Below are 25,206 nucleotides of genomic sequence, written 5' to 3'. Positions count from 1 at the left end.
ACTAGTTAAAAAAGGTGCTTACCTTTTCAACTGTCTTGCTATGCCAAAGTCCCCAAGTTTTGCTACCTTTCCATTATTGCTAAGAAAAATGTTCTGCAAATAAAAGCAAAACTTGTATGTGAAAAGAAAACATGGCAGAGCTTCTTAAGCATATTTTTTACAAGACAAAATCACCCCCTTTCTGATACTAATTTTACTACCTCTGCTTTTACATCTCTGTGTAAAATCTTCTGGTCATGAATATGCTTCAAGCCCAAGGAGATCTGCACAAACCAACTCAGAATCTGCAGTGAAAGTTAAAGGGAACAGATACCTATAAATTCGTGTGACTCTAATGTCCAATTACAACAACAAAATCTAAAATATGTAGAGCATATGCAATGTAAAATGTAAAAATTAATACTTTTAAAATTAATGTCATAGACTTTTCCTTTCCTTTTTTAGTGCTATCACAAAACTAAATGAAAACAGATACTGGCTCTACTTCCCTTATCCTCATCAAGTTTTCAGTGACTGTGACAGGACAAGTACTTGAACAGGGACTGAAGAATCACATCAAAGGACACTAAGAATACTAGACTTTTATTTAGAAATGAGTGAGTTCAGATAACAACCGAGACAGAACTGGGAGGTGCTTCTTAATCCTCAGTGGTGGAAGTCAAACAACCCAGGTATAATATTAGTACTCTTACTGAATGTGGTCCAGAAAAAAACAGAAAAAAAGAGTGAAGGACTGAAATGTGGTGAAATGCAGGTATGAAAAAAACTGCATAATAAGTAAGCACACGGGTTTATCCTTGACCCAGTACAGCTCTTAAGCATATTATTTAACTTCAACTATACATGTGTTTTATTGAATAAGGACTTTTGGACTCAATTCAGAAACAAAAATACAATGTGTTTACATGCTTCTCTATTTAGGAAAACTGATGGCCATGAAAGACTGTGATTCAAGTAATAATCTTCTACTTAGTTAATGCTTCACATTAAGCAGATGATTTCCTGAATAGGGCTGATGCCACAAATGATACTTTCTTAGGCATACATTTGAAAATATAGATATTTTAACATGATGTTACACTGGGCAATTTTCTTTCCTTTCTTGACTGGCAGATGTATCTTTATATGTTCTATATATATTTATATATTTACATGTTCTGTAATCCATTCTTCTGTCTGTACTTCCTTTCAGTTTCTTTGGATATGTATTATTCTGTCTCATTGTCAAGGGGTTTTGTATGTCAGTTCTCTCTTTTGTGTTTTCATGATATGTGGTTTTGTCCTCTATTTGCTCTCATGTTCTCTCCACCTCTAGTATGGCTCCCAATAGGATCTTAAAATTCATTATTATTGAACCAGTAATTCACTTCCAACTAACTTCTACACTAAGGAGTTCTTCTTTTACTAACACTTCTTTTTTCCCCCACTCTTATGCTCTAGAGTATATTTCCACTAACAGGTTTGATACTACCTGTCTAGTTTGTAGGTAAATTTTCATTGTACATGCAAAAGTAGAAGACTATGCAGGATTAAATAACCTCGGAGCTCATTACACTAAGTCCAATATGTAAGAGAAAATTTCCTTCAGAAAGCTTAAGAGTTAGTAAAAAAAGATGAGTAAGTAAGGAATAGTGGGAAATTCTGTTTCTGTGAATTGCAGTACTTATCTTACTCACCTATTTACAAAATAAAATGTAAGTGAAGATGGTTCAAATGCAATCAGATGTATGGGCTTGTTTCTCTGTGCTGGTTTAACTATTTAAATGGCATCAGAGAAATCTTGACCCAAATGAAAAGAATGAGAGATTTACCACTGATTTCAATATAAAGCAGGATATGTCATGATGCAAATAGCATAAAATGAAGAATTCATATGTAATATATCACCCAATAATTCTAAAATACCATTTAAAAGAAAGTATGGCTTAGTAGGTGTACTACTAATACGAAGAAAAAGTACATCCACAATGGAAGCAGCAGTGGGAGGGAGGGTGGATAAAAATGGCATCAAAATACTGCTAATGAATTAACTTAAGGTCTCACAGCAGTGTGAAACACAAACTCTAAACTCCCATTAAAATTACCGAAGTTTCTTTAAAACATTCAATAATTTTAATAGGCCAGAAAAGAAACAGTAGCTAGTACCGGACAATTCAAACCATATGTTTTACATGATATGTTCTTTCCTCTAAATATATCTTCTTTCACCTGGTCCTCATCAAAGAGCACTCCATGCTGCATATTTATCCGCTTCATTAAGTCTCCACCATCACAGTATTCCATCACAATATATAGCTTGTTCTTTTCTGAAAGGAAAAGTATAATTTTTCCTTTATTCCTTTATTACTCGTTAATACAGCAATAAATTCTGTTTATTCTATACAGTCCTTCTTTCAAAAGGGAGTAGTTAAATCTCTACCTATGCCTCCATTTCAAAGAGTAATCAAGAAAAAATGGACACTTCCAGTGAAACCTGATGCAAAACTAAGATGTGAAAATATATTTAAATGGAGATTCACAAAAATCTTAAATACATGAGAAAATCCTCAAAAGACCACACTGATAGAAAGACAAATGTTCTTACAGGCAATGCTTAGTAGAATGCATCACAGCTGAGGTTGTTCCCCAATAATTACCAAATATACAGTTAGGCTTAGGGAAAAGGTTAAAAGGAGACAGCGTCCAAACAGCAGAAATAAACAGCAGGGGCCACTTAGTATGGAAACTCACCCTATTGTTACCTCTCTGGGGTCCAGAAGACTACCAGATTTATGTGTCCCTTAAAACATTTACAGTCCTGATCACAGAAAACAATTTGAACACAAGCTGTAACTATAGCATTCATTACATAAGGCATTGCTTATGACAGATGTCAGCAGGAAAAATAAATATTGGGATTTAGCTTTATGGAGAACTGACTTCCTTCTCTCTCTTTCAGTCCTGAAGAATTCTGTATCCTTGAGTGATACCTCAAAACATGGCTCACAACAAAAGACCAACAGGGCCTGTTTCTTGCTATACTCAAAAGCTCTCTTCTTCCATTGAACCTCCTAGGAAAGTCTCATTAAACTCTGGACTTCTGTTGAAGATCAAGACTAAAGTCCAACTTAAGCAATGCAGACACGCCAGGACCTAGCATTCATGCCACAATACCTTAGGTCCCGCCCACACATATGGAGAGGGCAAGTGATGACTGAATTTGATTCCTTATGTTCATTTTTAGGAACTGGGACATGTTCCCACTGGTGAGTAAGGGGCTGGGGACAGGCTTAATGTTGGACAATATTAACAAGGTAAGTTTGGCTGCCTATAATCACAAATAAAAGAAAAATGTTTAAAAGTAAACCTTGCAAAGAAGCATAGAAGGTTACAATATTTGCATGCTTCATCTTGGCCAGAAGAATAACTTCTTTCTGAGAGGCTTCTTTTTCTTTCACAGGCATCTACAAGGAATGAAGTAACTATATGCTAGCAATAATATAATTAACTCTTTTACAAAATAGTTACATTGTTTTCAAACCAGTCCCACAAATACAAAAAGACTGTGTACCAAGGGGATGCAGAAATATTATAAAATGAGATGTAAAATAGCAATTTGCAGTGCTTGCTTGGAAATATATCAGAATATTACCAAAGTTAGAACAACTTATGATATTCTACAAACAGGCAAATGTACACCTTTAAACTTTTTACACAAATGCTATTGCTAAGCTACCTGATGAATAGTTAAACTCTAAAGTTAGACTTCCCTTAAGTATTAAAAAAATAAGGGTCTAGATGATTCTTTATTCCTAATATAGGTGATCTCAAAAGAATGAAGTAAAAAGAAAAAACGTCCTTCATTTTACAGTGTTGTTAGTTCTTGCAACTTTTCGGACAAACTCTTTGCCCTGTTACATTAAATGGAAAACTTCTATTTGGTTCATTGTGATCACACTTTCATCGACATTACTTCTAAAAAATTCATGTCTCTAAGTACCTATCCATTAGAACATTCTCTTGTATTTATAGAAAGTTTCTTACCCTCACTCTTACAAAATAACTTTGAAATGTAATCCTCAAAGATTCAGAAGTCAGAAAATGAATGAAACACACTTTACCATATAAAATAATTCTTATGACTTCAAGGTAGTAATTTTCTGTATCCAGCTTCTGGTTTTTGAATGAGTGGGATCCACAACAATATTTTATTAACTTCCATTTTTCTATTTTGCATACATCAAAATCTAAGATTAGAAATGCATCATTTTTATTGGTTATGAGCATAAAGATAAATTATTTTTTTTATTTAGCTGTCATTACCGGCATATCAATTTTTCTGGGTTTGCAACTGGAAGTTATACAGCTCTTTCTAGAACAGTTGTATAAAAAATCATTCAAATTTATTATAATTTTCTAATATATTAGAAATTCACTAGTGTGGCCCAGAATAGCAAAGGACCTGTCAAAAGCATGCAGGCACTCACTGAAATTGACCGTTGAAATCCCTTTATTGAAATCACAGGGAGTTTAATTGCCTGGCTTTCTGGAACTAGATATAGGAATGGTATTCCTCTAATACCAGAGCTAGTGACCCGAACCTGCCTCTGTACTCAACAAAGAGCGCTTTTGTGGGCCGATTCAGCTCATTCTAAAACAGAAGTCTAAAATACACACGATCAACAGCTTCCTAAAAATACTTATTTCTCTTGTTCTCCCAGAAAGCAAGTCTAGCCAAACAGCTCAGATGCTGACAGCAACAGAATGGAAGTTTAAAATTAGATGAGATGAATCCAACTGCCATAAACAGAAGGGAGAACTGAAAAGACTCCGTTGTGAATTACTCATGTCTGAAAATATGGATGAGAGGGAAAAAAAGGAAATGAAAAAGCTTAAGGAAATGTATGACAAAATTGTGATCTGTTATTTCAGCGGCAAAAGTTTCATCGTAGTTGAATCATCTGCTATAAAATTTGAATTAGGTAGTGTCACACATTTTAAGTAGAGAGAAGTTTTGAAAAGAACAAAAATGCAGTAAAAAGTAAAGACTTAATGTCAAAATACCTGTTTTGTCTATGATTGCAAAATCACTAAATTAGCAAAGCATACAGTCTTTGGAAAGTTTAACTCTATATAATCAAGATGGAACTCTAAAGGAGACAAAACATAACCCAAGTTCATACCCTAGCTAAATGCAAGTAGCACAATCAGGTAAATAGCTACCATTACCATCCAGGTTTTGCTGGTTTACCTTAGTTAAATCGATCTCTTTGATAACACACTGCTCATTATCCAGTTTTCCCTTTGCCAGGAATATTTTGCCAAAAGATCCTTCTCCAATTTTTTTAATGATTTCGTATTTATCCATGGTGTCTTCGTCTTAAAGCAGTGGCTAAAACAAAAAGGTCCCCAAATGAATATTGCATGTAGTCAATGCTGTAACATCTGAGTTTGCACTACTGAAACGGACACTACCTTTTAAGACTGTCATTTTCGTCACATTTTTGTTACCTTTTATCACATTTTTATTTCTGATGTTGATTATTCCTGAAAATGCCACCTCCTGGAAGTCTGCAATTTATTGCTGATCTACACTTTGAACAAGCAGCAAGTTTATGAGTGTGTCATAAAGTGTGAAGCTTAGTCTTAGCACACCATGAGGTTAAAACAGTAAAGTGCTATGTAAGACCATGATATGATTTTGCAAAGTCTGGCTCATTGTTTCCTGAAGTTAACAATACTGCAGAATTGTTCTTTTAATGGAAAAAAATAAAATTATAATCTATTTCATGTTGATTTAGTTTCAACTAACGTGACCTAATGTTGGCAGCAAAATGGAAAGCCGCTGCATTTTGCAGGAGCCCACTGCCAAGAGCCGTCGGGCATCAGCAGCCGTCTGGAAGCCTCTGGCAGAAACAGTAATGTCACCGGGTACTTGCAGCGTATCCATAAGCAACCTTGGACACATAAATATGAGCAGCCGGTATAAACCTGTTCTTATTCGTTGGCCTGAGCTGTAGGAAGGGAGATTCGCTAAGTTACTGCCAGGCTTTCCCCCCAGGCAGGCCAGGCAAGCCGTGTAGCTGCCCCGGGAGCCGGGGGGGGGGCTCGATGCTGGCAGCTCCCGAGGCGCTGGGTGACCCCAAGGCACTCACGGTTCGGGCGCTCGGGGCAGCGCCAGCTGCTGCTCGCAGCCGCTACCGGGAAGGTGCCACACCGGGCGGCCGGGCTCGCACAGGCGTGAGGGGCTGCCCCGGGACGGGGGTGCGCTGCCCCCGCACCCCCGGCTGCCCTCGGCCCGCGGCACCGCCAGGCCCCTCACCGCCCTGGGCCTTGCCCCTGCGGGCACCCCGATGGAAGCGGGGCGCCGGGGAGGCGCGGCCGGCAGGGCCAGGCCTCGGGCAGGGCGGCGGGGCTCGACGGCCACCACACGCCGCGGGGGACCACCTCGCAGCAGGGCCGACACAGAGCCACGCGTGGCGGTCCGCAGCCTCCCGCCCGGGGGCTGGGGCAGGCGCCTCTGGCGGCCCGGGTGCCCCTCCGCTGGCCGCGCTGGGGGTGGCTCCCCGCCGCCCTCCTCTCCCCGGCCGTGCCGCCGTCGCCATGGCGCCGGGCGGGCAGCCCTTACCGGGGCCTCCCGCGACTGCGGCCCGGCCCGCCGCCGGGGGACGCGGTACCTGCGAGCGCTCCGCCGCTCCGGAGCCGCCGAGGGCCAGAGGAGGAGGAGCCCCCGCGGCGGAGGTGTGGCGGCAGCGCCCGCGGCCAGCCCCGGGGCGGCGGGGCCCCGCCGGGAGCAGCGGGAGCATTAGTCCCCTCAGCCAGACCGCGCCTTCCCCCCGCGACGAGCGGCTGTCGCCGCGGGTGGCCCGTAAAGGGGTTGGGGCGGCCCGAAGGAAGATCTCGGCTGCCGCAAGGTCTGGCACCCGCGGCGGAGTCACGTACCCGCCCGCGGGCAGCGCGGCAGGTGCGCTGTGAAAGGTCGCCGTACCAGATCCACAGATTTCCTACAGCTTTGCTGGTGTGTTATTCTCTAACAGTATCTATTACGTGGACACAGACTGGAACAGCTTCCCCAGAACTCTGCTGAGAGTGTTTCTGCTCTACCCTGCTGTGCTTCTCTCGAGAAACTATCCAGTATGCAGCAGCCAGCACAGAGCACAAACCCACACGGCCAATAACGCTTTCTGCAGCAGGACTGTGTCTCCTCATCAAAATTGGAAAAGTCATCCTTATTTACCAACAGTTAGCCTCCTTCCACACATGCAATGGCATATATAAAAATCTCGACTGAAGTCATTAAGGTAACAGCTCAGCCTCAAAGAGTTTTCACAGGATTTATAATTGCATGATCTCAAGGCTCAGATATGTAGCATAGCTAAACATTTTCCGTAACATGCCCTTCAGACAAGATCAGTTATTCCTACTATGTACATATTGGGTTTGCATGGCGAGGTGGCAGGGGCTACAGGGGCAGCTTCTGTGAGAAGATGCCAGAAGCTTCTCCCTTGTCCCACAGAGCCAGTGCCAGCCGGCTCCGAGATGGACCCACCGCTGGCCAAGGCCGAGCCCATCAGCGATGGTGGTAGCCCCTCTGGGATAGCGTATTTTGAAGAAGGGGAAAACTGCAACTGAGGCCAAAGAGAGGAGTGAGAATACATGAAAGAAACAGCCCTGCAGACACCCCCCCACAGGTCAGTGCAGGAGGGGCAGTAGGTGCTCCAGGCGCTGGAGCAGATTCCCCTGCAGCCCACGGGGAGGCTGCCTGTGCCCCTGCAGCCTGTGGAGGTCCATGGTGGAGCAGGTGGGTGCCCGAGGGAGGCTGTGACCCGTGGGCAGCCCACGCTGGAGCAGCTCCTGGCAGGGCCTGTGGCCCCGCGGGGAGAGGAGCCTGGGCTGGGGCAGGTTTGCTGGTGGGGCTGGGGACCCCGGGGGGACCCTGGCTGGAGCCGGCTGTGCCTGAAGGACAGCACCCGTGGGGGGACCCGGCTGGGGCAGAGTGTGAGAACTGCAGCCCGTGGGAAGGACCCACGCTGGATAAATTCACAGAAGACTGTCTTCCGTGGGAGGGACCCCACTCTGGAGCAGGGGAAGAGTGTGAGGAGTTCTCCTCTGAGGAAGAAGGAGTGGCAGGGACAACATGTGATGAACTGACCGCAGCCCCATTCCCTGTCCCTCCGTGCTGCTGTAGGAGAAGGTAGAGAAAATGACGAGTAAAGTTAAGCCCAGGAAGAAGGGAGGAGTGGGGAGAAGGTGTTTTAAGATTTGGTTTTATTTCTCATTATCTCAATCTAATATTGATTGGTAATAAATAAAACTAATTTCCCCAAGTCATGTCTGTTCTGCCCATGATGCTACTGGATGAGTGATCTCTCCTTGTCCTTATCTGGACCCGTGAGCCTTTTGTTATATTTTCTCTCCCCTGCGCAGCTGAGGAGGGGAGTGACAGAGCAGCTTTGGTGGGCACCTGGTGTCCAGCCAGGGTCAACCCACCACAATGTAATATTTCTGTATGTGGTCAGGGATTAAAACTTTACACATTCTCATAGTGTTACACCATCTCTTTGAAACATGACAAGGAGGCAATCTGAACAATGCTATTAGTGCTAATGCTTTCGACTAAACATTTCTGCAAAGCTATTACCAACTCAAAATACATTTAATATCTAGGCTTATTTAGTTATTTGAAAGTGTTCCAGCTAAAAAAGTTTGTCATGCATTTTCCACCCTTCGTTTTGTGATGCAGAAAACATGCCCACTCAGATTTTTTTGACTGAAATAATTTTATTAATAACTGCAACTATTAACAACAATAACTTGGATTATAAATACTGGCAAGCCTAACCTCAGTTGTTGTAGGTAAATTCAAGTTTTCAGTCACTGTGTTTCAATATCATTTTCAGTTCTGACACCCAGTCTGGGTCATCTTCCTCAAAGTCCCTAAAAATAGATTTCAGAATGTTATTTTGCAAAACAAAATACAAATTTATAAATCTGTATTTGCTTTCCCCCCAAAAAAATTACCCTACAACTAGGAACAATTATGTTAAAAATATCAACATGAGAGACTTATTTCCTGAAGCATGGTGATTAAGGACCCAATAGATGTTCTCTTTTGAATTTACCCAAATAAGTTTTATCAAAAGCAAAAGCAAATGCATCTAGGAGACTGCAAATGTGTTGATATTAATAGCTGGCAGCTGAACTGCGGTAATACATGCCTAAGAAGTTTATCTCCAAGTGCCACAGAAATAAACAATGACATAAATTGAGATTCTGAGAACCCAAGAACCCCCCCAAATCATACACGCATCTGTAAAATACAGTATTTCTGTTCAGAGTGTGTTGATGTACACTCTGCTCTTTCAAAGCCAGAAGTAGGTCACCAACATTAAAAAGTTTCTACAAACATGTCTCAGTAATAAGGTACCAAAGTGATTTTATTGCACTGTGCATGAAAGAGTACACACATACAGCAAACATACTGCTAGGCAAGTGGTTTTGCCACTGGTTATGATTCCAAGGTCAGAGTGCAAAGATGTTTCATGCAAGAAGGTTTTGCACTTTCCTGTGGATCTAATTGCATCTTGTGCTTTCATTTTTGCAAAGTCATCAGCAAATTATTAGCAATCTGCTAATAACAAGCAACTTGTTTAATCTCAACATCATCGATAACCATAAATATAGCAAAGAAAACCTGTAAGATATCAAATACCATCAAATGTTAGTATCATTATGTAGGAGAGGGATGGATTTAGATGCTGAGAAAAATACTGATTTTTCTCAGAGGAATGTCTTTTTGGAAGAATCACTTTGAGGAACCAAAGAAAACAAAAATGTAAGGATGTCATTTGGACATACGTGTCATCGTCATCGGATCTAGGCTCCAGTCTCTCAGAATCTATGACAATAGCTTCATGTTCACCGTCTACTTCATCAGATGCTTCAGTTTCATCAGAAAGTGGACCTTTTAATATATTTTCAGAAGCTTTTGAAACACAAAAATTAAAAAGTTAGAAAATGTTACCAAAATACTTTAATTTTCAAAATAAAATTATTAAGAATATGAATATGATATAGTCTTTCTAATTTGCCTGTGGTTCTTAGCAGATCCCAGTACAAGCTGTTACCTATTCTAAGTGGGGAGATAATAGTGCAGCTGATGTGCAGAACAAGTATTTACGACTGTGGCTGTGCACATCTATAGATGACAGTTATGTTTAGCTGTGACATCTTACCATCCTGTCATCAAGATAAGGCACTACTGATTTCGTGAAGGTGGGTTTACCTGATGGGGCTACCGTGTATTTTATTGCACCTCCCTAACACATACACCAGGCTGCTTAGCAGGATGGGGAACATAGGGCTCTACAGTGGCTGCATTTTTGCCACAACCTCATTCAGCTATTGAGCTGCAAGTAAAAGTCCATCATAAAGAGATGTAGTAGAGATGTACAGTCACTTGTAAATTCTAAACCTGGCTTTTTGTGAGCCCACGTTTCATCTGGTAAATAAAAAACCTGAAACAGCCTGTTGGGACATGAATTCAAATGCACAATCTCTATACATAGGGGCTATGCATGTAAAAAAAAACCCCAACAGTCTTTATTAATAAACCTGTTTGCAAAAATGTTTGCTCACAAACTGGGGATTTACCTGGTTTATAAATTGTGTATGTTTTAAATGCTAAGCTGACATCTGCGTTACTGAGAATGTCCATCAGGGTCTGAGGAGTTTCCTTGTTCCACTGCTTACGTGGCTTGTTTTCACTGTAGTTTATAACGCAGCCACCTAGGTATAAAATCATTAATAAATACTACTTACATAAAATCGCATTAGCAGCATTGATTACAAAGACCATATTCAAAAGAGAAATACAGGAAGAAAAGAGTCTAGATGTTTCTGTCTGCAGCACCACTGACCTCTCAACACACTGAGGCTGACATTACCAACATTAAGAGGAAAGAAAATGTCAGAAGGCCACAGTGGAACCTTCTGCTATCAGGGAGTGCCTTTTAATAGCAGAACACCTGAATACATGCATTCTTCTGTCCTCTTCCCTTGCCCTGCATATAATTATCATGTAACGTTCCTACCACAGCTTGGGAATTTTCTAACTACTCATATCTTGATTATTTATTTCAATAGCATCTATTCACATTTACTTAGAATACGTATCCATAATCACATAAAATAATAATATTAATTGCATACAGTATAGGGCATTTCAAAACCGAAACATTTTTCAGGAGAAACCCCATGTTACGTGTTCTAATTAAAAGCTGTTGATGTGGAAGCAAAATCTCTGCCTCACATCTGAAGTATATCATTAATAGTTCTTGTCATTGGCATTATCTGTATGTTAAATGACAACAGAAGTAGTGGTATGGATGTTATATGCTCCTAATGAAAGACAGGCAGCGGCATTCTGCATCAGATTAATTCCTCAGTGTTACCCCCACAAATGGTATACTAAGAGAAGGGTTGATAGGACAATTTCTTAGCAATGATTGTAATTCTAGGGTTGCTAATGTTATCTGTGGCTTTCTTGCTCTTTGCAGTCCTCTTGTCACACAAGACCACTAAGAAATTCTCTTCAGCACAGTGGACTTGTTGAGTGTTTGTTACTAAATATTTTAAAATTATTTTGACATCATTTTAAATATGCCCTGTAAAGTTTTGGCTTTTAAAATCTGTAAAGAATCACTGATATTACTTGAATTAAACCCGTATTTCATTAAATCTTACTTTTAGCCTCTTCCGATGTAAAACTGGAGGAAAGCAAGGATGCATTTTCCAGGATATCCACTACAGTATTGGATATCTTCTTTTCCCATTGCCTCCTGTGGGGATGTGACACATCAGTAATTCCTGGGACGACATCAGAAGTTTCTACTGCAATTGCAACAACAACAAAAAAAGGATGATAAACAGTATCTAACTTCATTCTCTGTCCATGCAAACTCGTACTAAGCATACAGCACTTCGCTGACAGTGATATCTGATTCTATGGGCACAAATCCGAACTTGGTAAGAGTTCACCATACATTTACTCTACACCAAATGTTTTCAGTCATTTTCTAATCCTTTGGCCAAGATTGGTTTTTTTTAAATTTTTCTTTTAGATCTCAGATAAGCAGTAAGAATCAATATCATCACAGAAGTAACAGTGGCATGGTTTTCTATAGGTGCAGACTTGTATGCTCTACCTGTTTAAACAGCTGGATCGCTGACATTTAGATATCACCACACAGAGGGAAACGCATCAGTCTTAAAACTGTACAACTTACCCTTTTCATTGGACTTCGTTTGTTCCTTTATGCCTTCACTCAAATCCTTAGTAATATTTTTCCTTTCTAAGGGGCTATGCTTGCTACTTTCATCTTTACTTCGCTTTAAAAGAATAAAGACTGTATTAATCATTATCCTTGTTGTCAAGAAAAACAAAGCCATAACATTAACATGGCATTATTTGAGTTTTGCTGTAAAATGGGTGGTCTAAAGGTCTGAAAATGAATCCACTGACACCATGAAGCCAATTGCAATTGCACTGTATGTATTACTGCACTGCATTTCACACTGCGTGCCATTTTTTGACATGTTTCAAGTTACACATATGTAGTTACTTGATGCAGTTTGCAGTTGGTTTTTTTTACATTTAAGAACAGCAGCAATATAAAGACAAATGAGTCATACTCCCAGGGAAAGGAAGATACACCCAAATATTAAGCTCCTCAGACTGACAGGTTTATCAAAAGAAAAAAAAGAAGTGCTACTGGCAACATGTTTTGAAAAATATACTCAACAAGGCTGCACTAGGCTGTGCTGTAATGTACCCATGGATGACTTCTTGGCCACCTGTGACTTAATTCTCCTCACCTGAAATCTCACATGGGCCCTAAAACCTACTGAAGATTATGTCCAGATTAGACCATTTTCACAGCAGCGTGTTCAAAATGTGCCCCTAAAGCAAAGAAAATGCATCAATTTTTGCAGTATCCCAAAACTTAGAAAAATAGGAGAGGGTTTTTTTGGGGGCACAGGGTTTGACAGGGCTATAACGAAATCCTCTTTGAAACTAAACTAATGGGAAGCATAAAAATGTTACATGGGAAATGCACATGAAAACTCTGTAATTTGAACACAGACGACAGCTGACCTAGTAGGCTGATCTATGATTCAGCATACTAATAAATTTCCATATGAACTTTTCTGTAATACAGAACATTCTAAATTACTAAAATACAAATATTATATGTATATTTGAATACTTACCCTATTTTCTTTCTTATTATTTGAGCTTCCAGCAGCCATGACATTACCTGATACATTAAGGAACAGATTCAAGAGTTAATGCCTTTAGCAAGCATTTGTAGTACAGTGGTATTCTAGAGGTATGACAGCAACAGCACTGAACCAAGCAATGAAAATTATGTGAAAGCTTCTTCACAATTCAGTCAACATAGCTCATTCTCAACAGGGAGTCCCTCTACTATTGAGTTCCAAATGTGTACAAATTTTGGTGTAACTAAATTTATGCACAAGAAAAAAATCCAACATTCTCTCTAAAAATTAAATAATGAAAATAACTTGCTTCACTGTGTTCTGGGAAAGAAAGCACCATCATATTTAACATATATGCAACAGCTGAAAGGTTTGACTATTTTAAAATTGAAAAGTTTAATTCTAACACAAATCTTAAGACCTACAATGTATGCATTGCAGCTTTGCACTGTACTTCTCATGTGGGAATATAATTTATGCCCTTCAAGCATTTTTCCATATAGATTCAATAATATTAGATTTTGAAATAATTAAAAGTGGATTTGAACATATAATACTGTTTCTAGCTGTGTTTAAGATCTTACAATTCCTAGCCATTTTATAATTTCTTACATAAATAAAAATGTTGCTGACTTACCCTTTGGCCTTGCTGCATTGCCTTCAAGTTTCTTGGTTTCCTTTAATACCTGGTCAAATTCATTTGCCATCTGGAATATGTATGAAGAGATGCAAATATTGTACCATTTTAAACTTTCTTAAATTACAGTATATGCTATTTGTTAAAAATAAACTCGCTATATAAAAGCATTGTAATGGATAACAGCTAACAATATTTAATTTTAGCAGCATCATGTCAATATTCAACTTTTATTTTCAAAACAAACCCTTCTAAAAACTGTTTTCTGAGAAGTCTACAGCTCTATTTATGGCTTTTAGAGTAGGACCTACACAACACTACTTTTCATATTGTGATACACTAACAAACTACAAAAGAAACTGATTTAGTATCTAAAATGTACATACTGTTGCTTAAATCTAGAGATAAAGAATATATCGTACCTCAGAAGGCAAACAATTTTTTATAAGTTTGGTTAGGGAACCTCTTGCAAGAATAGTACTGGCTGATGGACGATTCTGGGGATTTCTCTTAAACATCTGTTTTATTAAATAATGAAGTTCATAGGAATAATGAGATGGTAGTGGATTATAGGACCCTTTGCATATCTTAAGGATGAGCTGTTTCCAGCTGTTGGCTTGAAACTGCATTAAAAACAAACAAACATTAGAGCATGGAGCTTAAGCATAAGGTAGAAAAAAGCTGATACAATTTAAGACCAACCTTAACACCTATTACATAAAAATGCTTGGTATGTATTTACGTAGGCTGCCTATTACCATACTGATTTGGAACACAGTCTGACAGTTTCAGGGCTGTTTCAGAGGTGGGGAATGATGACCCTGAGTCAATACATCAGTAGCTTTACATTTTGTAGGGCTATTACATAGGCTTTTGATTATGTTAACACTGACAGAAATTTGCTGAGAATGAAAATGTCATAGTTTGCATAGAAAGTTTGTCTAAAACCAGAGCATAACAGACATTGCAAACTAACCTGTACAACTGGAAACCAGGCGGGAGTTACTCCAATAAATTTAGGATTGTTCAAATTTTATTTTAATAGGAATATGGCATTGAGGAAATTTGGATCATCTTGGTGTGCTTTACTTTGTATACTTGAGATCAGAAGCAAACTGCAAGAATGAAACTGTCAGCCAGGAAAGATGCAGACTTTGATTAAAAAAGAATAATCATCAAAAGTAGCCTGTAAAGGTACAAATTTCCTCTTGCAAATCTACATGAAATGGCTGAAGTTTTTACTTTCCTCAGCTGTTAACCCATCTTCAGTCAGGAATTACTGCTTCCAAGTACAAGTCATTGGTCAACTGCAGTATCAGCAGGGACAGCTATAACTATGGATGGCAACAGCCTGAGAGAAAACAGCTGAGAACTTCTATCTCCATGAAGAAAGTTTTCTCGTGGCACACCCCACTGGCTTGGCTGCAGAGTGCCAAGCATCCGTGGTGTGCGGCATCCTTTTATATCACCTCTGATAGATTATGCAAGAACACATGTGACCATCACATAAAACCAGACACATAATGTTTCACTGCTGCTGAAAAGGGAAAAATACTTCAGTCCTTGGTATCTTAGCTCTGAGCACTTCCTGAATAGCTATGACACTGCCAACATCTTGCCACAGACCTACTTAGGTCAACACACATCTATGCACAGACTCCTTTATCACTCAGTTACGTACAGTGTAAAATAAACTCTTGCACTGCTAGTAGTTGCAGCTGTAGAGAATCTTTTGCTGATACACAGGATTTCATGGGATAGGATTAGCTCAATGAAAGGAAACTGATGATTAAAAAAAACTAAGATGAAATAACCTTAAGTTAGGATGGTCTCATTGTCTTGCAAAACACCCTGATAAGGGCTCTCATGTTAGCCATGTGTCTGTATATAGAAGCCAGAGGAAGTTATCAAATAAGAAGCATAGCATCAACACTGTAAAAGACAGCGTCCCAGAAATAACAGAAAGGCAGAACCATCCATCAAGGCTCCCACTGTCCCAATAGCAGGATAGTGCTTGGACAGTGACTTATTTGATTTGAAAAATAAGCAAACAGATATATCACTGATGCAAGGTACAAAACTGCTTATAGCTCACTACATTTTGCTATACTTGCACACAATATATTCTCACTAGCAAAGATTTTGAGTGTCCTTGCCTCCACCTTCTGTGATCATCCCGATCTTGTAAAACACAGTGCTCATTGCAATACCCCTGCAGATATCTGGAACCAGTCTGGCAGCTGCTAGACTCCTTAATAAGCCCCATATCACCTCACTGATATTGAGGAAAATTAACCAAGAAAGAAAAAAAGAATTGCTTTCTAACAGTGTAGAAAATGGAGTGTTTTACAGAAGGGTCCAATAGGTCCCAAGAGCTGCTGAAAAACAGATGTAGTGGAAGAGGGGTGGGAAGGGTGGAGCAATACTTCCCTCTTTCAGAAGCAGCAAGCAAACATGTCAGTCAAATATATAATTGACCGTGAATCCACCAAACTACACCTAACTGCTAATTAAGTTTTAAGGAATTCCAAACCTTTTTTTGATAGCAATAAAACTATACTTACCGGATGTCTAAGAGTGCATAGCTCATACAGAATACATCCCAGAGACCATATATCACTGTAGGTATAGAGAAAGATGAGAAATTTTGAGCCAAAAATTACAATTTAATATCCTGCCTAGAAAAAATGAAATTAATATGTGTACATAACTGAATTGAATAAACTAAAAAGAAATGTAAGCAACCATAAAAACCAATACAATTATGGGTTTAACCTCTCCAGTGGAAATTATCTTATTTTATCCTACCCAGATGAAAAAAAGGATGACTATCATACAGTGGTAGTTGGCTTTTTATTCCTAGAATACCTCTTCAATGACTTGATGCAAAAATATTTATCCTTCCACACTTGAAAGCCTTTGTATACCTTGGCCCTTAACATAAGAAGGCAGGCACACAATCCTAATCCTGAGAGCTGGAATTCTGGCCTTGTCATTAAGAGTTCTCCTGAGAAAAAAAACATTGTCTTCCACCAAAAGTGCCACCTGCACAAGAAGCAACTGATGCCTTTCTTGCAAGAGGAGCAGAAAAAAACTTAAGTGCTAGAAGGTTTCTTCCCTCCTCTGGAAAATAAATCACTTGGTTCAGGTGCAAGTAGGGTCACAGAACACATCTAGGGGAGGGAATGTAAAGTGATTTAGGATTTTGGGAGTCTAGGAGGAAGACATAAACACCATACTATCAAGATGCTCTCAGAAGTTCTTGCATAAAGACCAGAACAACTGGGCTGTATAAATCTAAGTCATCAGTCCTGTAGCCATTATCCCTGCATTATCAGGACTGGCAAGGAGAGCTTAAAAAAATATGACCAGCCAAAAAAGCAAGACCAGCAAAAAAGACACAAACACATAAATATATATATGTGTGCGTGCATACATACATATGTGTGTATGTTTGTATGTATATATTTACTCTCCCAAACACAGAGAGAGGTCTGCACACCAGTTTTCAAACTTGTAAGACTAAAGACACTGTACTCTTAGTTACCCAAGTAAGGAAGAATTTATGCCTTTTCATCTTAAAAAACCTGTAATTACCTCTTTCTAAATATTCTTCAGCTCAATATCTTCTCTAAACCAAATATGGATAAGCCACAAAACCAGAATGAGTCAACAATAAAAAGACATACATCAGTCAGGCATTATTTGTGACCACTGAAAACACTAATACCTTTTGTTGTTGTATGGCATATTTTCCCATATTTCTGGAGGAACATAATAAGGAGTTCCCACATATGTGCAAGCATATGACACCGGACTATTGAAATGACAAAGAAGAAATGCCAGATGAAAAGTAATTATTTAACAACTCTGTACTATTTATCAGTGGTAAAATAAAACTTTACACCACTGAGATCAGTGGAGATATCCACATACTGTGCAAGAAGGCGTGCAGATCCAAAATCTCCTAATTTGACTTTTCCATTTTGAGTGAGGAAGATGTTCTGCATTTCAAGAGCATAGATTAACACAGTTAAACATTATTCTAGGAAACATTTCTGTCTGCAGTTTGTATATACAAAAAAGTGACTATCACTTCTGATGTTTTATCCTTATATTTCCTTTTCCTTGCTTCTCCTAACATTTCCACCAAAAGAAAAAAAAAAAAAGAAGTTAAGAACTATGTTTAAAGGGACATAGAAAGGTTATATGGGCCTAAAGCTCCAGCATCAGGAACAGAGAAGAATCAGAGTTTAGAAATGCCTTATCTCTATGCTGTACTTGAATCACTAAGGTCACACTTTCTTCTGAATGTGTCTCTTTCTGCTAGGAAAGAGTAACAAAGAAAAAGTGAGAGGCAAGTTATTTACAAACTGCATATTTCATACACATTTTCTACATCTATTATTGATTTAAATTATATGCAGTTTGTCACAAGCAATTGGTGCAGTGTGGACATGAAGGGTACAGGTATACTTGGATGATGTTTACACCCACAATATTATGTCATTCCATACACTCCACAATTTCATTTACTTAATATTCTTAAGCCTAAATGAAAAACACAGCGTGCAGCAGTAACAGGAAATTGTGAAAGAGGGATTTGAACTTTTGCATGCAGAAGAGTTTATTAATGGCAACAAAACTTGCTCTTGCATTTGTTCACCTTGGATTTGATATCCCTGTGCAACACACGTTTATCATGAATGTGCTTCACACCCAGGCACATCTGCACAAACCAATGAAGGATCTGAAAAGAGTAAGAGTTATAACAGCTCAATGCTGCATATAATGAATGCTTTACTAATAGATAAAAAAACATTAAGAAAAAAAAGCATGTTCAGAATACTTGGCAGTTAAAAGTAACTGTAGCATAATGGCCCCCAGTTAGCATGAAAGACTTGAGTTCTTCAAGATAAAGTATATTTTAACATGGCAGAAGAAATGTTTACTACCTGTGTCTAGAAAACTAATAATACATAACAATAATGAAGATAGGGAGTCACTACATGGCACTTTACCTGACGGTCATTTTATAAACAAGTGAATTACAATTTTATAGTAAATTAGCAAATTAAAAAAATCCACACTGAGATAACATACTGTTTCTAAAAGGAAATGTATTCTTTTTAAAAGTACAAAATAAAGTTCTTGGAGATGTATGGCCAACCTAAATATTATATTAGGGGAGGATACTGGTCTTTTCATTTTGATTAAGATGATGCTTCTAACTGTGGCAGGAAGCAGTTTTCAATCACTACAATGCCACTTTGGACCTTCTCCTAAGTAATATTATATCGTATCTGATAAAAGAAGTTAATGCCTGCTGAATGGTTCAAACATTTAACTGATACATAAAATGCAAGTATTTAGTCTTCTGGCTAGTTTCATTTATCTTACCATTTGCAATACCTCTTCCCATGCTTGACATTACAGCTGAAGTTTGTGTTAAATCCTTACTTAATTGCATAAATTCATGCATGCAAACCCAACTCTGTTTTTTCACACTGCCTGCAGAATTCTCAGATATAGACAGCAATTTGTCTTTTATTCCTTTCAGTCCAGCTGTTCTGCTGGAAATTATCAAATCAAAAATGTTTCTGTAAGTGTCCTTGTTTCATTTAAGGTGTTCGTATATCTGTAATTTGTGTTATGCAATGCAGCATGCTTCAGTTTACATGAAAAAGGATTCCTAGGTCCTTGGTTCAAAACAATGTCTTACCTTTTCTTCAGGGAACAAATTTCCTCTTTGGTGTTTTATCTTTTGCATTAGATCTCCATCATCACAATATTCCATCACTATATACAGATGTCCACCTGCTAAATTTTAGGTAATTTAAGAATAATTAGTATTTTCGTTAGCGGAGTAAGTATGTTATTTTTACTATAAAGCTCTGACTACATGCTATGTATTAAATATTACAATAGACATGTACTTTGTTTATAACGTATTATAAACAACAATAAAAGTAATCTTGATCTCTTGAGAGTATGCAACTATAAACAAAGGTATTTTAAGTTTTTATATTTACCTTCAAATGATTCTTTATAGGCAACGATATTTGGATGTTTCATTTTAGCCAAAAGCACTGCTTCCCTCCTAGAGTTCTCTACATCAGATGAAGACTGAAAATGTAAGTATGCTCATATAAATGTCACACTTAACAAATTTTCATACATACAGATGATGCACCTCACTTTCCAAAAGGAAAGCATTTTTAAGAATTGTTCTTCAGTTATTTTAATAAGACATTCATAAACTTGAAAACCCCATCATTTTTTAATCTATGGTTTATTACTAGCTGAAGACTTCTTCATTTTGGGGGAGGTGTGTGGTGTTTTGTTTCTTATTAATCTGAGAGGATATTTTGCTAATTTATTTAATTACTTTTTATGTTTTGAAAATGCAGAACTATGTAACAAAGCAGCACAAAGACTTTGGAACAGCTGACAGTCTATACTTCATGAACTCAGTATAAAGCCAAGTGCCCAGGTATTAACTGAACTTCAGCCTCAATAAAGCCAGTGCCTCTCATTTTGTGATTATTTTTTTTTTGCTTAGCTAAGTGCAGAGAAGGTAACCTGAATAACTGATTACCAGCAATAATATGAGGCTAATTTCCTCATTAGGTGTTGCAGATGATGTCTATCCAGTGAAATCAATGGGAATGCAGCCAAGGGCATCAGCAAAACAGGGGTTTCATTCTAAGTGTCTTCCTATGTGCTACACTTCCCAAAATGTAGTCCGGTGCTTTCTGAAACAGATCAGATTTTGCTACCTCACTTATTATCAACATTGATTCAGACATAGTTACATAGTAGCCATACCATACACCTGTCTAATACACAAAACTCTCAGCAAAAATGTTCAGGATTTCAAAAATATATCCAGAATTATATTGGTTTGGGTTTTGGGGGTTTTTTTTAAGTGGTGGGTGATTTGATGTATGTGTTACACTTACCATGGGAAGTCTTATTTCCTTCATTGCATACTTCTGGTCACTGATTCTATGATGAACTAGGAGAGCTCGGCCAAAGGATCCCTCTCCTAGTATTTTCAACACTTTGTATTCTTCCATTCTTTACAAGCCTAGGTCCAACACACTTCTCTTCAAACACTCGCTTTCACAGGATGGTCTTCTAAACTTTATCATGACCTTGATTCATTCTTTTGAAATTTGTTGTTAATATAATCTGCATGAGGAAAAAAAAAACAAACAGCAAAATAATGAGTGATAAATGTGGGTACCTACAACCATTCAGCATTACCACAAATACGATTCATAGAATCATAGAATGATTTGGGTTGGAAGGAACATGAAAGATCATCTAGTTCCAGCCCCCCTGCCATGGGCAGGGACACCTTCCACTAGACCAGGCTGCTCAAAGCCCCATCCAGCCTGGCCTTAAGCACTGCCAGGGATGGGGCATCCACAGCTTCTCTGGGCAACCTGTGCCAGTGCCTCACCACCCTCACAGGAAAAATAATATCTAGTCTAAATCTACCCTCTTTCAGTTTAAAACCATTACCCCTTGTCCTATCACTGTAGGCCCTACTAAAAAGTCTGTCCCATCTTTCTTATAGGCCCTCTTTAAATTCTGAAAGGCCACTTGTAAGGTCTCTCCAGAGCCTTCTCTTCTCCAGGCTGAACAACTCCAACTCTCAGCCTGTCTTCATAGGAGAGGTGCTCCAGCCCTCTGATCATCTTCGTGGCCCTCCTCTGCACTCTGCACTCACTGCAGGTCCATGTCCTTCTCATGCTGGGGGCTCCAGAGCTGAACACAGTAGTGCAGGTGGGGTCTCACAAAAGCCAAGCAGAGGTGGAGAACCACCTCCTTCAACCTGCTGGCCATGCTTCTTTTGATGCAGCCCAAGATTCAGTTGGCTTTCTGGGCTGCAAGCACACATCATTGGGCTATGCTGAGCTTTTCAGCCACTAGCACTCCCAAGTCCTTCTCCTCAGGGCTGCTTTCAATCCATTCTCAGCCTAGCCTGTGTTGATACTGGAGGTTTCCCTGACCCACATGCAGGACCTTGCACTTGGCCTTGTTGAAATTCATGAGGTTCACACAGGCCCACCCCTTTAAGCCTGTAAAGGTCCCTCTGGATGGCATCCTTTCCGTCCAGCATGTTGACTGCACCACACAGCTTAGCATCATCAGCAAACTTGAGGGTGAACTTGATCCCATTGTCCATGTCACTGACAAAGATGTTGAAGATCACCGGTCCCAATACAGACCCCTGAGGAACGCCACTCATCATCAGTCTCCACTTGGACATCAAGCCATTACCACAACTCTTTGACATGTCTATCCAGCCAATTCCTCATCCATTAAGTGGTCTACCCCTCAAATCCACACCTCTCCAGTTTAGAGACAAGGATGCCATGCAGGACAGTGTCAAAAGCTTTGCACATGTCCAGGTAGATGACATCAGTTGCTCTTCCCTCACTTGTCAGTCCTGTAACCCCATCATAGAAGGCCACCAAATTTGTCAGGCACGATTTGCCCTTAGTGAAGCCATGTTGGCTGTCACCAACCACCTCCTTATTTTCCATGTGCCTTAGCCAGGAGGATCTGCTCCATGATCTTGTGGGCCCAGAGGTGAGACTGACTTTCCTGTAGCTTCCTGGGTCTTTTTTTCCCTTTTTAAAAATGGGGGTTACATGTCCCCTTTTCCAGACTACACTGCCACAACTTCTCAAACATGATGGAAGGCTTAGCCACTTCATCCACCTGTTCCCTCAGGACCTATGGACTTGTGCACCTTCAGGTTCCTTAGACGGTCTTGAACCTGATCATCTCCTACAGTGGGCAGTTCTTCATTCTCCCAGTTCCTGCCTTTACCTTCTGCAATTTGGGCAGTATGGCTGGAGCACTTGCCAGTGAAGACTGAGGCAAAAAAGTAACTGAGTACCCCAGCCTTCTCCATGTCCTGGGTAACCAGGTCTCCTGTTTCCTTCCGGAAAGGGCCCATGTTTTCCCTAGTTTTCCTTTTATTACTAATGTATCTACAGAAGCTTTTCTTGTTGTCCCTGATGTCCCCAGCCAGTTGTAATTCTATTACGGCTTTAGTCTTCCTAACCACTGCTACTGTGATTTTGCTGAAAATGAGGCCTTCAGAAAGTTCAACTTGAAGTATCATACAGCATATCTCTGCATTTTTAAATTTTGAATGCTAAAGCCTACAACTCAGCATCTTCTTTTTGCTACCTTCATTTCTGCAAGTTGTTTCATAATGCTAAACAAAACTCGCAGGCAAATAATATAAACAATAAGCTTCAAGCTTCCAGTGACATTTCTCATCTAAAACAGCACAAGAAGGATCAAACCAGAAAAAGTTACCAGTGTTTATGTGCAAAAACCTCAAGGACTGGCTGAAAGAATAGGGATACAGGCAGGAATAGGAATATAATATTTCAGTTGGAAGGGACCTGCAACTGATAGAAAGCTTAGAAATAACTAGATTAATAGGATACGGAAAACTTAGAATAATTAAAATTCTCATTATATGTACAAAGAGGAGCTTCACAGTGTGACTTTGCAAATTAAGCGAGGAGCTTCAGAGTACAACTTTGCAAATCAGGCCCGGTCCTGGGGCCCTTTGTACTAATAAGGTGGACCTGGGATGCTCTATGTGCCAAAAAGAAGACACTGGTATGCGAACATCCTTGAGATAGGAAAACTGGATCTGTCCTGTTTTATGGTCTGGAAGAAACTCAAGACACGACTGAGTCTGCATGAAAAGTGAAGGTGAAAAGTTCAGAGCGAGGGAGACTGCTAAGCCTTCATCCCCAATGACCCCCACGACCCCCAGCAAGGAGATAGTGCACAAGCACAAATGGGAGGAAACTTATGTTAATGACTTCTCGGTAGACTAATTATCCTAACCCAACCTATTCTCAGGCATCTATTGAATATGTATGAATGTATATTTTAAATCACACATGCACAAAGAAGTCAGGGCAGCAGGTACTTTTGGAATTATCCACCCTGATGCCCACCAGTGAATTAAACATACCTGCTTTATAATCTATCCTGAGTTACAAAGTTTAATTCTGCATGTCACAACAATCATCTAGTCCAACTGCCTGACCACTTTAGGGCTGACCAAAAGTTAAAACATTAAGGGTACTGTCCAAATGCCTCTTAGATGCTGACAGGCTTGGTGCACCAAGAAAGTCTGTTCTAGTGTTTGAATGCCCTCTCAGCAAAGAAATGCTTCCTAATGCCCAGCCTAAACCTCCCCTGTCACAGCTTTGAACTATTCCCACATGTCCTATCGCTGGATTTACAGACTTTATACTTTCTTCACAGTGTTGGTGCTTTTAAGGTATTGATAGTTCAGACATTGCTTTATGTATATACCTATGCACACGCGGTGTTTTAATGGGTCGATGAGCTGTTTACAGCAGACATCTTAGAGCTTAATTGTTTCTGAAAGGGTAAAAACGTCGGTTCACTTGGAGGCTGAAAAATAAACACGCTGATTAACTTCCCCTGAAAACACTGCAAGCACCTAAGCGATGACGGAGAACAGTGTTTTTTTCAGGGGAAAGGGGAAGCCGTGCACTTCACGTTAACTGCAGTTACACCTCCTAGCTACGGCTCCCTCACACTGAGGGGGGCAAGCTCCAGCCCGCCCCCGAGCCCGAGCCCCTCAATCCCACCGGGCCCTCAACCCGAGGCGCGGAGGCGATACTCACCTCAGATGGCCGCGGAAACCGTCGGAGCCTTCCCCTGATGAAAAGCACTGGGCCGGGCTCGGCCCTTCCTCCGTAGCCCAGCCAAGACGAGCCGGAGGCGGGAATGGCGCCGCCTCAGAGGACGGGCGGGAAAGGGGGAGTGGGCGGGGCGACCGTCCCGCCCGCTCCCCCTTTCCCGCCCGTCCTCTGAGTCGGCGCCGCGTGTGGCCGTGGCGGCCAGTCGTTCTGAACATGCTAACAGGACTTATAGCAGGCGTTTATTAACAATAAACAGCAACCCCCCACACCACACCTTTGGTAGAAAGTCCTGTTAATATTTAAAATCTCTTTGGACTCCACTTTGCACAAAAGCCAGGGTACAAATCACCTGTTAATAGATTGACGATGGGTTTCTCCACTGTAGTGAGAGATTTAATTCGTGCCAGAGCTTATCGCTAGCAACTGAAATAAGCAAGGCCTTTGGCCACATGAATTGTAGTTCAACCTTGTATTTTCTCTGTGGAAATGTAACTGGCAGGTAAGGAAGCATAAGAAAAACTTTAACTACAAGAACAAAAAACAAGGAAACGTCTCAAGACAGAAAAAAAAACTTGTAAAGCTGCT

The 25,206-nt window shown here is 40.0% G+C and overlaps 2 protein-coding genes across 15 annotated transcripts in view; both read right to left on the bottom strand.

Moving 5' to 3' along the window:
- The window catches only part of NEK5 (NIMA related kinase 5), a 28,759-nt gene extending 21,629 nt beyond the window's left edge, over positions 1-7,130 (bottom strand). The window contains exons 1-6 of one of the 6 annotated variants that reach the window (XM_080375809.1): positions 6,657-7,130; positions 5,231-5,371; positions 3,347-3,443; positions 2,209-2,306; positions 201-284; positions 23-93 (exon numbers count right to left, since the gene is read on the bottom strand). In XM_080375809.1, the coding sequence (XP_080231935.1) occupies positions 23-93; positions 201-284; positions 2,209-2,306; positions 3,347-3,443; positions 5,231-5,347 (467 nt within the window). In that variant the 5' untranslated portion in view covers positions 5,348-5,371; positions 6,657-7,130. Of the gene's footprint in view, positions 1-22; positions 94-200; positions 285-2,208; positions 2,307-3,346; positions 3,444-5,230; positions 5,652-6,656 lie in introns of those variants that run through there. The other 5 variants (XM_080375810.1, XM_080375808.1, XM_080375811.1 and 2 more) reach the window with 5 other exon arrangements.
- Positions 7,131-7,299: 169 nt separating this feature from the next.
- NEK3 (NIMA related kinase 3) lies at positions 7,300-24,834 on the bottom strand. Of its 9 annotated transcripts, none has more exons than XM_080375816.1 (17): positions 24,604-24,829; positions 20,860-21,091; positions 19,930-20,023; positions 19,620-19,717; positions 18,564-18,647; positions 17,834-17,901; positions 17,628-17,714; positions 16,462-16,516; positions 14,320-14,520; positions 13,898-13,967; positions 13,252-13,298; positions 12,267-12,369; positions 11,725-11,871; positions 10,633-10,767; positions 9,838-9,964; positions 8,822-8,916; positions 7,300-8,161 (listed from the first exon to the last, which is right to left on the bottom strand). In XM_080375816.1, exons 2-16 carry the CDS (start codon positions 20,974-20,976, stop codon positions 8,850-8,852), a joined length of 1,500 nt encoding a protein of 499 aa, XP_080231942.1. In that variant the 5' UTR covers positions 20,977-21,091; positions 24,604-24,829; the 3' UTR covers positions 7,300-8,161; positions 8,822-8,849. The 9 variants fall into 9 exon arrangements, with proteins under 9 accessions (XP_080231942.1, XP_080231943.1, XP_080231941.1 ...); XM_080375817.1 differs by having other exon boundaries at positions 7,300-8,158; XM_080375815.1 differs by lacking the exon at positions 7,300-8,161 and having other exon boundaries at positions 8,741-8,916; positions 24,604-24,827.
- Between the last annotated feature and the right edge of the window lie 372 nt (positions 24,835-25,206).

The sequence above is a fragment of the Falco punctatus genome, assembly GCF_963210335.1.
Source record: "Falco punctatus genome assembly, chromosome: 2".
NCBI classification, from domain to species: domain Eukaryota; kingdom Metazoa; phylum Chordata; class Aves; order Falconiformes; family Falconidae; genus Falco; species Falco punctatus.
Note: the sequence above shows the minus strand (reverse complement) of the source record. Positions and strands in the feature narration are given on the sequence as shown.